At 48.0% G+C, this 16,750-nt stretch overlaps 2 protein-coding genes across 3 annotated transcripts in view; both read right to left on the bottom strand.

Annotated features, from left to right (window-relative positions):
- Dhrs13 (dehydrogenase/reductase 13) overlaps nucleotides 1-1,051 on the bottom strand; it is a 6,201-nt gene extending 5,150 nt beyond the window's left edge. The window contains exons 1-2 of the mRNA XM_021214102.2: nucleotides 866-1,051; nucleotides 661-779 (exon numbers count right to left, since the gene is read on the bottom strand). Of these exons, the coding sequence (XP_021069761.1) occupies nucleotides 661-779; nucleotides 866-992 (246 nt within the window). The 5' untranslated portion in view covers nucleotides 993-1,051. The remainder of the gene's footprint in view (nucleotides 1-660; nucleotides 780-865) is intronic.
- Nucleotides 1,052-2,816: 1,765 nt separating this feature from the next.
- Phf12 (PHD finger protein 12) overlaps nucleotides 2,817-16,750 on the bottom strand; it is a 46,254-nt gene continuing 32,320 nt past the window's right edge. The window contains exons 6-15 of one of the 2 annotated variants that reach the window (XM_021214101.2): nucleotides 16,218-16,350; nucleotides 13,673-13,837; nucleotides 10,519-10,677; nucleotides 9,215-10,007; nucleotides 7,964-8,089; nucleotides 7,262-7,405; nucleotides 5,850-5,948; nucleotides 5,033-5,115; nucleotides 4,377-4,515; nucleotides 2,817-4,041 (exon numbers count right to left, since the gene is read on the bottom strand). In XM_021214101.2, the coding sequence (XP_021069760.1) occupies nucleotides 3,707-4,041; nucleotides 4,377-4,515; nucleotides 5,033-5,115; nucleotides 5,850-5,948; nucleotides 7,262-7,405; nucleotides 7,964-8,089; nucleotides 9,215-10,007; nucleotides 10,519-10,677; nucleotides 13,673-13,837; nucleotides 16,218-16,350 (2,176 nt within the window). In that variant the 3' untranslated portion in view covers nucleotides 2,817-3,706. The other variant, XM_029545745.1, reaches the window with a different exon arrangement.

The raw sequence follows: 16,750 nt of genomic DNA, 5'->3' as shown, positions 1-16,750 counted from the left end.
CCTTTTTTTTTTTTTTTTTTTTTTTTTTTTGAGACAGGGTCTTAGGATGTAGCCCAAGCTGGTCTTCAACTCACAGAAATCTACCTGTCTCTGCCTCTCAAGTGCTAGGATTAAAGGTATGTGACCCTCTCACTCCTGTCCTCTGCAGTCTAGACACCGCACAGTTCTAAGTAATTCATTTGAAAAAGCCATCAGGATGGTCCAGAGCCTATTGAAGTGGCGTCTCTGCTCAGCTGTCTTCAACTCGATGGTATCTGGAAGGGCCTTCAGAAGCTGGCTGTGGCTCAGAACCACTTCAGGATATTCCTCTTATTCCTTGCTTCATCTCCCGCCCCCTGTCTCTCCAATTAGACTCTCTAGTCTCAGGGCATTCGCACCTGCTGTTCTTTTTTCCATCTCCTCATTAGCCTAACCCTTCCTTCTTTGTCGCCTTTGCCAAGGATGGCCTTGAGCTCCCAGCCCGGTGCTGGGACCACACCTGACTTCATTAACTCAGATTCTTAAAGCTCTCAAGATTAGAGAGCACAGCAGTCCCTGCATCTTCCTCTGTGTTTAAGGGATAGTGAGGCTCTCGCCTCTCAGATCTTGATTCCTCCGTCGCTTTGCTCCGCCCTCCGCGTCTCCGGCTCACCCGCGTCCCGTATTCCCCTACGGTCTCACCTGGCGGAGGTCGAAGGCGGCCGCCTCCCCGCGCTCCCGGCTGCGGCAGGCCAGCACCACGCGCGCTCCCCGGCGCGCCAGCTCCAGCGCTGTCATCTTCCCGATGCCGCTATTGGCGCCTGCGGGCGGCGGGTGGGAGCCAGCTCAGCCGGTCGGGGCGCGGCCACCCGCCCGGCCTCCCCGCCGCCCGCTCGCGCGCACTCACCAGTGACCACGACCGTGCGGCCCCGCAGGCTGCCGATGCCGCCGCACGGCGGGGCCTTCACCAGGTTGTAGTAGACAAGCACGTAGGCGCCCAGCAGCAGCCCGGCGCCCAGCAGCAGCATCTCCATGCCGGCAGCGCTCCCGGTTCCCGCCCGGGCCTCGTCGCTCCCGCCTCGGCCTCGCGAGGGCGGCGGCAGGCTGGGTAGGGGTGTGCGCGCACGCGTGGCCCCTGCGAGCGCCCCCTAGGCGTGCGCCTGCGTGCCCTGGCGGCGTGCCTAGGCGAAACACCTTGGAGTCCTGGGAGCGCCCTCTAGGCTTGCGAACTCCCGGGAACGCGTGCTCGGGTCTGTTCCGGAACCATCTGCCTGAGGGACCGGTGGGTGTGTGCATGCTTAGGGCATGGAGATCTCCGCTCAGGGTTTGGATGTGCTTCTGGATTCTGGGCGGGCGCCGGCGTGAGAGCACTGCGTAGGTGTCTTGTGCCCATTGCAGGAGTCCTCCAGGCTGTGCATGCATCTGTAGTCTCCACCAACGCGTGTGACTGAATGAACATCTCTGTTTACTCTAGGTGTGAGTTTGTAGCCTTCTCTCAGTCTGGAGCCCTGTGTACATGAATGGGCTCGTGTGTTTGGAGTCGGGACCTAGATGTCTTTTCCTCAATGAAGCGACTCGTTTCCTCATTCCTTCATTATCCAGCCCTGGGCTCCTCTTCTAGGACCTTTCCTGTTACAGGCCCCAGACACGGGGCTTCTTATGATGGCACTGACAGGGTTGTCAGGATCCAACCATGTGATTTCCTAACCCTGTGACCCCACCCCTTCCCCTGTCGATTTTGGAGATGGTTTCCCAAGGCCCATGTTGGCCTTAAACTTGAGATCCTCCTGCCTCAACCTCATGGTTGTTACTCCATCTCCTCTGCTTTCGAAAAGGAAGTAGTAAAAATGTTAGGTGGTAATTTGTTTCTGGAACGGTTCACAGTGGCAAGATTAGGTAGGTAGACACTCCATTACTCGGGAAACAGTGACTGAGGGGTTAAGATGGACAGGGACAGTTAGGGATGCGTGTGCGGGCATTCCAGGCAGGACCTTGCCTAGGACAGTGAATAACCAGGTAGTTCCTTTCTGCCTTTAGAGGTTTAAGAAGTCCTTCCTGAAGTGGAAGCAGAGTGGCAGGGACAAGAATACAGCTATATTTGGGAGTCAGGGTCAGATTTCTGAGACCAGAGGAAAACTCCCTATTTAATACTGCACCTGTGTTCTTAGAGCAGAATTATAGACACTGTGGATGTAAAGCTCATCTTCTAGCCCTATCAACAGACTTGAATATATGAATGGGTTCTAGTTAGAATAGTGCCAGAACACAGATTTTTCTAAGGGACTGTTCTCAGGAAGAACTTCCTGAATAAACCATCTCCAGGAAGCAAGCAGGATGCCCAGGAAATTAGAATTAGGTTAACACAGCAGGGTATTTTCTGATGAGAACAGCAAAAGTTATTCAAGTTACACCAAGAGCAGCACAGGCTAGAGCAGCAGTCTTTAACCTTATCAAGAGTCAACCACCCCTTCACAGGAGTTGGATCTCAGATATCCTGTATGTCAGACATTTATAATTTGCAACAGTTAAAGTTATGATGTAGCACCGAAATACTTTTAGGGTAGGTGGTCACCACACATGACAGACGGTATAAAAGGGTCACAGCATCAGGACTGTTGAGAACCACTGGTCTACAGAAATGTTGCTGTATTAGGGTTCTCTGGGGAACTGCAGCCCTCCAAAGGCAAACACTCCTTCCCAGTTCCCTCACCGAGCTTAGGCTCCCTTCACCAACATCTGCCTTCTCCACCAAACTTCCCTGGAGACTGACACTTGTTCAAAGGGTGCGAAAAGTGAGATCCAGGACACTTCCCCCTCTAAGCATGATGACAGGGAGGACAGACAGGCAGAAAACATAATTTGAAGTATTTTTGGTTTTTATATACAGAATACAGGAAAGTTTCTGTAAAGTCTAAAACATTACAATTACTATGTACATTGGTACTAGTTGTGGGGAGAGGAAGTATCTGGGGTGAGGAGGAAGAGAAGTGGTAAGAACAAAAAAGGACACAGAACAGGTTTACGACAAAAACGCCTTTGCTACAATAGACAATTTGAGAAAAACACTCTACCACATGTACTGTACACAGCTTTTAAAAACATTGAAAAAATGCCATCACTAGATGTATTTACACAAAATCCAAATACACTTTTCCTTATTTGAAATAAAATAGATGGACAGCCAGAAAAAGATTTCATTTCTCATTTGTCCATATACACAGTAGCTACCTGTAGTGCAACTGCTGCAGAAAGGGAAATTCCTTGTAGGGTGGGAACCATGGAAAGGAGTGGGTAGCGATCTTTATATTAAATAAAACAATGATATTGTATAGATTTTGCTGTATGAAAACTGTATTTTTTCTTTTAATATAAAACTATTGTCACTGCCACAAAATAGAACAAGTTTCTGATTATTTTACAACAGCGGGCAGGCGGTCGAGGGGGAAGGAGCAGGAGGCGGGGGAAGGGATTGTGCTGGAGGAAGTGTCCAGACCAGGGCCTCCCCTCCCTGCCCTTGCTGTTCCTCAGCTCGTGTCTGCCGCTTTCCCATGAAATGTTGAGTACAAATATATGTGCAAATGCCCCCTAGAACTTGAGAAAAGAAAAAAGTCTTAAAAAACAGTCAAAAGGTTTTCTTCATTTCATGCAAAGATTGTAGTTGAGGGTTTCTGGTATAGAAAACACCCAGGCTTGGTTCGTGTACATTTTTGCATTGCAGGAGTCTTGGGTGGGCGTCCAGGCCAATGGCCTAAGGAACGGAGTTGGAGCGCAGCACAGGGCCCTGATGGGGCTTGAGAGAGAGTTTCTCGGTCAAGACCCCATCCTGCAGCAGGCTGGCATCGCCTTTGGGCTGTTTGGTCGCAAACTCAGTGATGCTGAAGACGAACTGCAGGCAGCCCAGCTTGATGTAGCTGCCATGGTGGAGTAAGGCTGTGCCCTCCCAGCCGGCCCCACTGCCCCCGATCAAGCTTGAGCTGCTGGCTTTGCAATTGCAGGGTCTCCGCTGTGGCCCCTGGGCCTGGGAACTCATCATGGCTGCCTCCTCACTTGGCTCTTCATCCTGTTTCTGGTGTCGGCGGCGCCCTGGGAAAAAGGGGCATGATCATAGGAGGGGAACGGTGAATGGCTGACCTGTCTGGGATGACTGGCAATACTGGCCCCCTGCATCTCCCCATTCTATGCTACATGATTAGGACTGAGGATGCTCAGACGGGGCTGGAGTCTCAAGTCCCTGCCCAGAAGGGTCTGATACATATGTGGGTGTTCAGCACTTGACTTTCGGTGGCTTTTCCCAGGCCCACCATCAATGAACTTGGCCAAGGGGACTGGGGAGGCAAACTGTAGGTCATTGACAGCATGGTAGAACCAAGGTGACTGGGGCCTTAGCTGTGTGGCCACAGGCCTCTGCTCCAACTTACTGATGACACTCTGTACTTTGGCAACAATACTGCTTGGGGGGGTTGGCGGGGTCTTCTCAGAGAAGTCACATGAATACAGCACATTGTCCACCGTTGTCCCGTGCTCACTGTAGTTTAACAGCTCATAATGTTTGGTATTCTGAGGAGGAGGGGAGATAATGATGTGTAGTTGCTGTGTGAAGCCTTGGGAGACGACATGGGGCTTGCTGCTCTACCTAGCAAGTTCTCAAGCTCTTCCTCAGTCACAGTCTGCCTCTCTCAGAATTCACCAAGATTCACCCATGTGAAAGCCTGTCCCAGTGACTCCACATCACCCCCCTCATCCTGCTCCTCAGCACTGGCTCCTGTTGAATTGGTAATTCACTGGCACATAATTATGATGAAACTCAGGGACACACAGAGCTTGGCTTCCTTCTACTTTGACTCCTTCCCCTGTTTTGAGGTAGCTTCCCTCAATTGTTTCTGTGTGCAACATTAGTTGCAGCGATAGCCTGATCCTACAAACAGGTTGCCATGGTGGAATGCCAAGCCCTTCATACTGAGTATTTCCTTCCAAGATGGACAGGAGGAAAGAGGTCAGGCCTGTATCCAGAACCCAGTGCTAGGGAAGGACCTCAGGTTAGGAAAGCTCCCTCCCAACCATCTCTGCCCCTCACCTCATCGTAGAATATGCAGGCATGTTTCCCAGACACGTAGTTACAGTGACCATAGTTTGTAAGGCACACATCCATGTCGGCTCCTGCAAGGTAGCAGGAGTCAAGGAAAAGGCAGAGAACAGACTGTAAGGTGTATGTGTTGGGGAGAGGGGAGTTAGCTTCTGGGTGGTTGCTGGTAGAAACTTTAAGGTATCTCAAGGCCTCTTTTCTTTCTTTCTTTTTTTCTTTTATAGTAATGGGCTATAGCTCTGAATTCTTGACCTACCTGCCTCCATTCCATAAGTACTGAGATTATAGATATATGTTGGCAAGTTCAGTAATTACCTCTGTTGTTCTAAAGCTAATCTGCATTAGAATACATGGCTGCCACCCAGACAGAGTAGCAAGCTACTGAACAGGATGGTATATCCATGTGAACACATAGTGTAGGCCACGTTAAGGGGCAATTCTTAGGGGTGATCAGAGGTGTGGTGGGCAATACCCGTAGTTGTAGTACTTGAGAGGTTGAGGCAAGAGAACGGACATGAGTTCAAGACCACCCTGGACTACAGAGGAGACCCTATCTTAAATCATTTGGATGATCAAAAATAATCAAACTAACAAATAAAGGACGATTATGTGTGAGCTTATCATGCCCGAGAATAAAGAAGCGTCCTCTTTTTAAGTCCTTCCTTACAGTGTTTCAGATGCTACTGAGAGGCAGAGAAAGCAAAAGGCCTGAGCCGAGGAAGTACCCATCAACCCCAAAAGGGTTTCTCTAAGTGTCCACCTTTAGGCTGAAGGTCCAGTGCCCCTCCCAGACTCCTGGCTGGCTCACCTGTCCCGATGTAGAGGGTTCGATAGCACATGTTCACAGCTCCTCCCAACCCTAAGAGGGGGCAGAACACAGCTCGGGCCTGTACCTCCTTTCTTTGCACTACAAGACAAACATAGGGATAGGATCATTCAGAAACCCAGAACCTGTGACCCAAACACAAACCAACAAAACCTGGATCTATGGTTGGTGGCCTTGAAAAAAATCCCACTAGGTGACTCATGCTCAGACTCACACCTGACCCAGAGCTGCTTCAGGGAGTGCTCCACCCCACCCACAGCATTTCCAGTACAGGTTAGGAAGGACCTTCAATGAAGATGGTTACAGAATTTGAGGACATTAGTACTTTAAGTTCCTGGGATCCTGGTTAGCTTAACAAGGATATTCCAAATGGTAATAAAAAGAGAACATGGAAAAACATAAGGCATAGGTCAGCGTTTCTTAAGCTTTAATGAGCACTTCAACTGTCTATGGATATTGTTAATTATACTTCAGTTATACAGTACTTGTCCAGTAAGTCAATGGATTTGATTGCTAGAACTACCGCCACCCACATCCAAAAACTGTTTTTGGATTTAGTTGGGAGTAAAAGGGTCTAGAATCTTTAAATTTGAATTTCCTGCATTGGAGTTCACACACACTTGTTAGAGTTCACACATATTTGGATTCACATATACACAAACAACTTTTGGTGTTGTTCCTCATATTCTAGCTTTTGGAGGAACAAGGTCTCTCACCGGCCTAGAATTCAGGAAGTAGATTAGGCTGGACAGCCAGTGAATCCCAGGGCTCCGTCCATCTCCACTTGCTCAGTTCTGGGACTGTGAGCATGTATCACTACACCTAGCTTTTGTTATGTGGGTTCTAGGGATAGAACTCAGGCTTCCTTTTCAACTGAGGGACCCCTAGTTCTACATTTCTATTTCTAATAAGCTCCCGGGATTCCGATATTGCTGGCATGGCACAGTTCCTAAAGCACCAAAGCCCTGATGTGCTGAGCTGAGGGCTTCGAGATAACCAAGTGGAGTTAACATTGGAGAAGAATTTCCTACTGTTCTATTTCTCACCTCGAACCTTGGGAGAACCTTCTAGTTCAAATATTACAAAGTAATTAAACAGAAAGCATACAACATACACCCCAAAGTATTGGTAGCTGCTTTGCTATGAATCAAAGTGGACTTGTGTGAAAGAAGTTATGGCAAACTCCACAAGTCTGATCAAAAAGTTGTTTATCTTGTTCGCGCTGAGAAAAAAAAAAAAAAAAAAAAAAAAAATCACAGTGCTTTATTAAACCCAAAGGTACAAAGAGTTTGAGCTACTGAAAGCAGAGATTCTCCATGAAGCAAGGTGGTCATTCACACACATCAGACAGGAGAGCTGATGGTGTGGTGGCAGGTATATGCACGCGCGCGCACCTTCTGGGTGGTGCCCTCCAGAAGCCGGCGGATGTGTCCCAACACTGCCCGGTGAAGCTTGGGCCCGGGAAGGGAAAAGCTGATGTACTCTCTGCAAGGCCAGAAACTTGATCAGCTTCTCGTCCAGCATATTTATCTCGATTTCTATCAACCAAAGAAAAAGATCAAAAAAGCTGAGAGAAATGGAATGTGGAAGCAGATAAGGGCGACAGGGCAAATCCAGGAAGTGACTTTTGTTCAAACAATATAAAGTCCGAAGTGGGACAAAGATCTGAAAATGGGTATCTCACATGCCGTTTGCAGTGAGAAGGGCCCAGGGCAGTGGCTTCTTGTAGTAAGGTAGGCTACTTTTAAATAAGAAAGGCAGAGCCAACGACCCAGCTGCCTGACAGACTGACGCATCATCTTTCCATCCACTCTGTGCAGAGGAAGCTATCCCTATTCTCTTTAACTCTGGGGTTCTCATGGTTCTGTTTTGCTGCCCAAACCAAGGGAGCTGCCTCATGTGACTCTGCTCTTTCCCCCTGCTTCAGCTTAGCTGTATTCTCCTTTTCTTCATCTTTGATTAGACTGTGTAAACCCAGAAGGCAGAGATAAGAGACGGTGCCTTCTTTCCCATTCTTCCACCCAAGTGGATACACGTATCCCCATCTCCTTATCCCTCTTCAAAAAGGAGCTGAATGCTACTGGGACATCACTCACCTCCGTTGACATCCATAAATGCTCGAAGTGAGTTGGTGAGGTCCACCATGGCAGTAGAGTTGGCTGGGAAAGAGGGTACGGTTAAAGCGCTTCCTATGGATAACGTGCCGGGGCTGACCTTGCCATCTGGGGACGGAGCAGGAAGACTGTTACTTACGTCGCCTGAGGGAAACCCACCGGTCCAATCCCCCATTGTTGAGACAGTTCTGGATTTCGGACCCAAGGTGATGTTCCCTTCTTGATTCTCAACCCACAGGCTCTGGAACTCCTAGAGCTAAAAACGTGTGGTGAGGAAGGGTAGATGGAATAATAACATACCCGGGACGCAGGATTTCCAGAGCACTGACAACTGTGGCAATTTACTATTCTGGGGCAAGTGCTCTTTGGTTCATGACCACCTACCTCTCTGCTACCTCTACTTTTACAGAAGCAGCACCTGCAATTCCTATCTGCTGACGTACAACCGTCAGTTTGCAGAATTTACTCACTCTCGCATTAGAGTTGGAAATAGGACCAGGGGCTCCCATGCAAAGAAATCACAGGCACCTGGTTGCTGACTGGGAGGATGGCGTCAGTTCATGTGGGACAACACAGGTGACAACAGCTTATGAAACCTGGTTCAGATGCTGGGATCAGCAAGCTCGAGGTCCAAATGCTGCCTGGGACAGCTGAGAGAACAGGTCTATACTGTGTCAAGTACAGACCTACAGGATTCTCTTTAGACATATGGCCAAGGGCAAGCTTCTGGGGCAGACCAACCTCTGCAGGCATCCCACTTTATAACTCTATGAAAGGCAATGCTGCTTTCTGTCCCTGCTTCTTGAACATGAATGTTCCTCCAATGAGCTGGCTCTGAGAATCTGCATCACTCGCATGTGAATGTACACACCAAGCCCCAGGCTGACCCAAGTGGTTCCAGAAAGCATGTGCCTTCTGAGTTGATGGAACAGACAGGCAGAAGACTAGGTCCAGAAGGTGAGAGGAGGGGCCAGCGACCCAACTGCAGTTCCAGTATTGCCATTGACCTGGCAGGCCACCCCAAGGAAGTGACTTGAATTAGTGAGAACAGTCCCAACTTATGGCTGGAATAAGCTAACCCAGCCTTTCTCCTGCCATAGAAACACAGGGAAGATGGACCACTGACACAGAGATTAAAGGTCTCAAGTATTCACAGGGATAAACTGTTTTGGACTCTTAAGTTTTCTATTAACACAGGATTAGTCCAGAGAATACTGGAATACTGAAACTCACCTGATGATGGCGCTGGTGAGCAGAATCGTTGGTTGGCGCCTGTGGCCAAGATACTGTCTCCTGCAGCTTGGGGGGGAGTGAGCACCCGGGTGGCATTTGGGGGTGAGCCCAGAGGCCTCGATTCTGTCGACGAAGGTCCTATCTGTGACTGGACAGTCTTTCTATGCAAAGTGCTGGTGTTCTCGATGCTGGCACAAGAGCTGGGAATGGAAGGGGGCAGGCTTGGGACGGGTACCAAACTCCTTTGGGGACAAGAGCTGGGGCCAGTGGCATTTTCTGTCTTCACAATGATGCCGACGTGGTTCTGAAGCCCCCCAGCCGATGGTGGCGTGTGGGGCCGAGGCCAGCCTTGCCGGTGTGTGAGGCCCGGTAAAGGGGTGTTGGCGCCAGGAAGTCGCCGGGGATCCGTGGAATCAGTGGGGCTGCTGTAGAGGTGTGGGCCATTGGCTTTTACCTCTGTGTTCACTGGCCCATTGGCAGTCCCACACGGGGCTTTCTTAGACTTTTCCATACAAGAACTGCAGCTGATGTCTTCTAGGGTTGGGGGTTGGTGGGGTGGAGAGCAGCCCAGGGAATTTTGGGTGCTCATTGCTGAGGGGCAGGACAAAGGGTAGTGGGAAGGAAGAGATGCCTTGTCAGCGGTTTGCAGGGAGGTGGTGATTGAGCTGTCAGTCACAATAACAGGCTTAATATCAGCCTTCTCTGTCTGTTCAGAGTCCCAAGGCGAAGGCATCTGCTTAGCAGATAAATGTTTCAATATGCTGCACTGGAGCGCAACAACACTACAGAGCCACTGCAATGGAAGGAGAGGAGAGGAGGTGAGAGGCCTGGGAGACTTTGGTCCATCCTGCCACAGTGGCCAGGGCTACAGCAGAGCTGACAAGTACTGTTTCCAAGGTTCCAACACAAGTGACTAGAAAGGGATCCCACTTTCATTCTCAAGCAAGCCTTATTGGTACACTTGGCAGTACAACCTCAGCCAGTGGAGCCTGAGATTCCTGTGATCGACATTCAGCAAACACCCCAGCATCTGCTCTGTGTCTGGCACTACCACCTAACCTCTCTGTGAGTCTGCTCATCTCTTGCTACGGTACAGAACTGCCCAGCTTGCTGCAATGGAGGGAGATGAGGAGAGCGGCCTATTTGAAGTCACCTTCTTGCTTTTGGCTTATGAGCTTGGGATTCTCCAAGGGCCACTCAAGTTTTAGGGGCTAGGAGGTAAAGCAGAGGTAGGAATGACAGACACCGAGGCCCTGGTGACGTGGAAGAGAGATTGGACTTGGGATCCCAATCCTTTCACTCACCTCTTGCTGCTCTGCCTGGGTGGCTAAGTGCTCAGGGTTCAAAAGGTGCGTTTGCGATTCCTCTGGGACCCCACTGCAGATCAGCTCCCCGTCCCGAATGGCCGCGGGTGCAATGAGTGGGGGTGGAAACTGGTACTGAGATTTTATAGCATCAGGAACCTGTTCAGGACAGGAGAAAAGGAAAGGTGAGAGTGCCAACATGCCCAGTTGAATCTGGCTTAATGAGATACTACTTTGATGAAGGGCTGGTGCCCAAGGGATCATCTGCTCTGTGATCCACCCAAACCAAAGAGGCTTAGTGTGCTGAAACTGTTTTGGGTTGCCCTTTGACACCAGCACAGACATCTTGTCCCGAAAAGGTACAGAAACAGAAACAATAGGTAGGGACCTCACTGTTCTTCATTAAGACCTAAAGCCTTGCAGAGCTGTAGCACTATAGCATGCAGCATGCTGTCTTCCATTTTTGTCCTGAAACATGCAAGACTGACACTAGACCGGGCTTTCATCAGGGTGGTCCAGGCTGAAGGTTTCTATTTCCTAGTGCCAATGGCCAAGGCTGAATAGTAATTGAGAAATAAGTTAAATAAGGTTATATTCATGGCAGAAAAATTTAGCATGATGCCTGACGAATCTGAGTACTTAGTCAATGTTAGTTTTCATCGTCCATCCCTTCATGACTCATATGACAACTGAAGACTTCTTTGTTGAACAAAGAAAAAAAAAAAAGACACTTTGACTTACATTATGCAAGAACGAAAGAAACACATGAAAGAACCACTCATAAATTCCACCAACACTTACTGAGTGCCTTATAAGTCTGGCACTGTTCCAAATCCAAGAGTTCCAGGGGTGAATATAAAAGTTAAACCTTGCCCCCAAGAAACTTAGGCTAGTGGGGGAAAACATAGAAGGGCTATTACAATACAACACAATGCATCCTAGGGTACAGGCATATTTGAGGTACTTTTATTAGAAAGGAAAAGTGCAGCAGGGCAGTGGTGCTGCACACATGTAATCCCAGCACGCGGCAGGGAGAGTCAGGTGGATCTCTGTGAGTCTAAGGCTAGACTGGACTACACAATGAGGAAAGAAACATGAAGTTGAGAATGACCAAAACAGTGCTGCGTGCCTTCTAAAGCAACAGGAGGATGAAGCAGTGGGCTAGACTATGGCTGTGCCCTGGGGAAGGGCACAAAGGCAGGGAAGCTAGAGAGCTCTGACACAGGTACCAGGCTCCCAGCAGGTTCTTCCTGTACTGCTGTGACCAAGCACAGAGGCCACGGTCCAATGACACTGTTCTCATTTCATGCTCAAGCTATCTAAGAACAAACTATTCTTCAGGAAGTTTATAACCCTGACTTTTTCCTCAACAATAAACTATTTAGGAGAAGCCGAGGAAAGGATTTAATCAAGGTATCCCAATGTGCTCATTTCAGCTCCAGGCTGTCTTCTAATGCAAAAAAAAAAAAAAAAATTTATGCCGGGCACTGGTGGTCCATGCCTTTAATCCCAGCACTTGGGAGGCAGAGGCAGGCGTATTTCTTGAGTTTGAGGCCAGCCTGGTCTACAAAGTGAGTTCCAGGACAGCCACGGCTATACAGAGAAACCCTGTCTCAGAAAACAAACAAACAAACAAACAAAAGATTTATTTATTCATTTCATTTACATGAGCACACTATTGCTGTCTTCAGACACACCAGAAGAGGGAAACAAATACCATTACAGATGATTATGAGCCACCATGTGATTGCTGGGAATTGAACTCAGGACCTCTGGAAGACTAGTCAGTGCTCTTGACCGCTGAGCCATCTTTCCAGCCCCCAGGCTATCTTCTGAACTTACATGGAAAATGAATTAGTTTGGATTCCTTTTAGATCCATTTAACTAGCTGTATGAGGCATCCCACCTTATAACCTATTTCTGTAACGAGAAACACTGAGAAAACCATTATACCAGAGGGTAAATAGTTACCTAGTTAAGAGTTTGCTATATGGGTCTGATGAGATGGCTTAGCAGGTAAGAGCTCTTCCAAAGGTCTTGAGTTCAAATCCCAGCAACAACATAGTGGCTCAACCCCCCGTAATGAAATCTGATGCCCTCTTCTGGTGTGTCTAAAGACAGCTACAGTGTACTTACATATAAGAATAAATAAAAAATCTTTGAGCTGGAGCAAGTATGGCCAGAGCAAGCAGAAGTTCTGAGTTCAATTCATACCAACCACACAATTTCTCACAACCATCTGTACACCTACAGTGTATATAGTGAGAATTCTGAAATTTTGGTTTCTTAAAAACAAACAAACACCCCAACAACAACAACCTAGAAATATTATAAAATTATGTTTCTGTTTTACTCCCAGGGGTGGGGAAATGTGGTGGCTTTGGATTGTCTGCAGCAGCTATGACTTGCCTCACGCTCTAACAGAGATGTGGATTTGCCAGTTGCAGGTAATTTCTGCAATTGTGTGACATTCTGAATTATGGGAACTTTTCAGAGCTTCAGTAGGTGAGGTTGGGGGTCATGCGGGGGTGGGGTGGGTGAGTGGTTTTGGTTTGTTAGTAGCTGTGCTCAAAGAAACAAAAGGAAATTAGCTTCAGTGATCTCTCTCTCTCTCTCTCTCTCTCTCTCTCTCTCTCTCTCTCTCTCTCATTCTCCTATCCTTTCTTTCCTATCTAGTAATAGAAGGTGAAACCAGGGGGACAAAGGGTGGGAAGAACAACCCATAAAATACCAAAGACCAGCTACAGATGGGAGTAGTGGGATGGAGCTTAAAATACGGGTGCCACCTAGTGGCCATGTTTAGAACTGCTGATCTCCACAGCAGTGAAGTATGACCATCTCAGCTGTAAGCCGAAACAAATGCTACCAATCCTCCCCCAAAACAAAACAAAAACCAGTTGTTCACAGTTATGGTGTTTTATCACAGCAATAGACACCCTAAGACAAAACGTTGTATGTGACAAGGGATCACAACTGGGCTTGTAATGTGCTGAAGGGTGCTTATCTTCTGGAGAATTATAGACAGATTACAAAAGCGCACCAGGAATGTTGCCTTTAGAATTCTGACTACCACTCTCAGGCTATTGCTACACGAGGTCAGTCATTACTTGCGGAGACACCAAAGACATATCTTACTCACAGGACTGTGACTTACCTTCAAGCTTCTTCTTTTGACAGACTGGAGCACACGGCGGTTAGGAGGGTGCTTCTTGTGGATTCGGTTCAGGAAATCTACTTTGACAACATGTTGTGAAATGGTGTCCTGGAACCGATCAAACACCTGGCACCGATTGCTCAGAGTCAGATTCTTCTGGTTCAGCTGGAGTCAGAGCAGAGAGACCACTCTAGTGAATTTCTAAGGGTGCTGGCTCCTCCAGCTAAGCCCCATTCTCTGGGCTTAAAAAAAACAAACAAAAAACAAAAACAAAAACAAACACCAAAAAAAAACCCCAAAACCCAAACCAGAAGCTCTCTGGGGGAATGGGCCACTTCTATCTGGACAGGATGTCAGTGGGAGTAAGGAAGCACCTGCTTTTGGGAATTAAGAAAGTCAAGTAGCCTGGAAGTGCTTCTCATTTAGCCTGACTATACTCTTGGTCAGAGCAACCTATCAGGATTATTCCTAGCAGCACAGAGTTAAAGAAGATGCAGATCTTGGTCCTGCACAAGCCAAGAACCAGACACCCTGCCCATCAAGCCAATCTCTCACAGAAAAAGCTGTCCTACATAGACACCTTGCTCACACTGAGTCAAAATCCTGTGTGTTCTGCCCTATTCCTGTTCTAGGGTACCAGGAAGCATTGCTGAGCTCACCTCATTTATTGTCTTCCCTTGAAGGGAAAAAGCTCTGGCCTGCTCCTAAAGGGCAAAGGGAGAGGAGGGAGGCATGGAGAACTCACGACACTTCCCATCTCCTCAGTTGCATTTGGCCCCCTATACTTTAGTTCAAAAGACAGGGTCTGGATAAGAAATGGCTCAGGGTCAAGACTTTCCACTCTTCCAGAGAACATGCTGAGTGGCTTACGACCACTTGTATGCAGTTCTAGGGTGTCTGATGCCCTCCACTGCTGTCTCCTCAGGTCACCTACATCCATGTGGCATTCATTCACAAAGACAAACAGCCATGCACATCAATAAAAATGAATCTTAATAATTAAAACCCCTATGTTGGGTACGGGCATTGCTCTCAGCACTTGGGAGGCAGCTGAGACAGTCAGACCTTTGTGAGTTTGAGACCAGCCTGATCTACTAGCTAGCCTGGGCTACAGAATATGACCATCTCAAAAATGACATAACTTAAAAAAAATTATGTGTATGAATCTTTTGCCTGCATGTATGTATGGTGCCTGCAGACTGGATACCCTGAAACTGGAGTTATAGATGGCAGCCATATGGGTGCTGGGAACTGAACATGGATCCTCTGCAAGAACTGCTGAGTCGGCTCTCTCGTCTTGATAAAGATCAATCTCGGTACACAGGTTAATACTAGTACCCTGGAGGCAGGGGCAGGTAGCACTCCACACGGTAAAGGCCAACCTTGTCTACAAAGCAAGTTCCAGGACACAGGGCTACACAGAAAACCCTTATTCCAAAAAAACCAAACCAAACCAACAAAAAGATAAAAGACTTAGAATTACTGCAGCTTCCTAGATAGCAAAAGTAAGTGACCAATGAAATTAGCCAGTTTTCACTGCTGTTCCTTAGGATTCGTGTTTGGGTGAACTGTTTATGGCTTTTTAAAAATCTGTTTCAGCAGGAAGCAAATATGGCAGAGCCCAGAGCAGCTTCCTCCCAGGTCAGTCTCCCTGAATGGTATGGACCTGAGATAGGCACAGTGCGTATGTGCGTGCGTGCGTGCGTGCGTTATCCAGAGCTTCATCTGTACTAATCAAACACTCTGCTCCTCTACTCTCCATCCTTTTGTGAGTGACTTTTTACAGTGGGTTTCCCAAAGTGCTCATGGAATAATGAACGCTAACGGTCACTTCGTGGTTACCACTTTCTCCTCTCTACTCATTGTCTTGGGGATGAAGCCCATGGCCTCAAAGTGCTCTAGCACTGAGCTACACCTCTATTCCCTCCTTGTATGTCTAAAGCAGCAATGGTTTAATTTGGAAAGGCTGTTTTTGTAAGGGAATACCTTTTCATGAAGTTGCCTCCTACGACCCTTTGGGTGACTGTATTGAAGGACTATCCATCCTGCAAAGAGCAGAACTCTGTTCTAATGTAGAAAGCAGTGTCTGAAGAGAGTCTGTGACAGATGGTTCAGCGTATGAAGGTCCCATTCAACAACTCACTGAAAACCCAGGATGACTGACACAGGGTAGTCACAAAGAACTAATGCAAGAGGGCAGCAAACTCACTGGACACATGGGCCACACGGACTCCTGGCAGCCAACCATTTATTTTTCTAAGGTTGGCTCTAATACTCAGTCTTTATGGCTATAATAGCAATTGTTTAGTTCACTGTGGGGTAAAAATTGCAAGCAAGCAAGTCAAGCCTGCCTGTACAGCTGAAGAAGGTACTGGGGAAAGGCAAGATGCGCAGGTGAGATACACCAAACATAATTAGGATGGCCTGCTGAACCCAGCACCTGCAAGATTACACTGCTCTGCATACGGGGATGTTACTATTTTAGGGGATTGGTCCCTGCTCCAGCTGGGCCTGTAGAGAGCTCACTAAACACTAGTGTGCTTACCACCACATGTTCGATGTGATTCGGACACATCCATCTGCCCAGGGGCATGGCAGTGAGCGGGGGCTCGAGGCAGTCCATGTGAAACAGAAGCGGGCAATAGTCACACTGGATGAGGGGGGCCACTCGACAACTCCTGCAGAGGAACGAGATGTGATGGGTGATTTCTGGGGCAAAATTCAAGACCACTCTACTCTAAAAAGATCCTTTCCTCCTCAGTCTTCACAGACTGTCCTGTCCATACTTCCCTCCCTCTAGGGTTCTGTCACACCCAGTCAGCAAGGAAGATGAAAACCAGGTTCTTCATTATTTTATCTTCTAGGAAGAATGTATCTTGTGAATCTAAATGCATGGCTAAAGTAGCTGTCAGAGCAGAAATGACCAATGCTTAGTACTCAGCCCTGCTCTCTGACCCTGCTCTTTAAGGAATTCTCACTTAGAAATAAATACACAAATCAAGAAGAGGCTGGGTAAAGGCCTGGTGTTAGAGGCACCTCTCAATAAGCCTGCCTGCTACGAGTTCAATTCGTCAGACC

The sequence above is a fragment of the Mus pahari genome, chromosome 14 (assembly GCF_900095145.1).
Source record: "Mus pahari chromosome 14, PAHARI_EIJ_v1.1, whole genome shotgun sequence".
Classification (NCBI taxonomy): domain Eukaryota; kingdom Metazoa; phylum Chordata; class Mammalia; order Rodentia; family Muridae; genus Mus; species Mus pahari.
The sequence above is the reverse complement of the archived record's forward strand: the minus strand, read 5'-3'. Positions and strand labels throughout refer to the sequence as shown.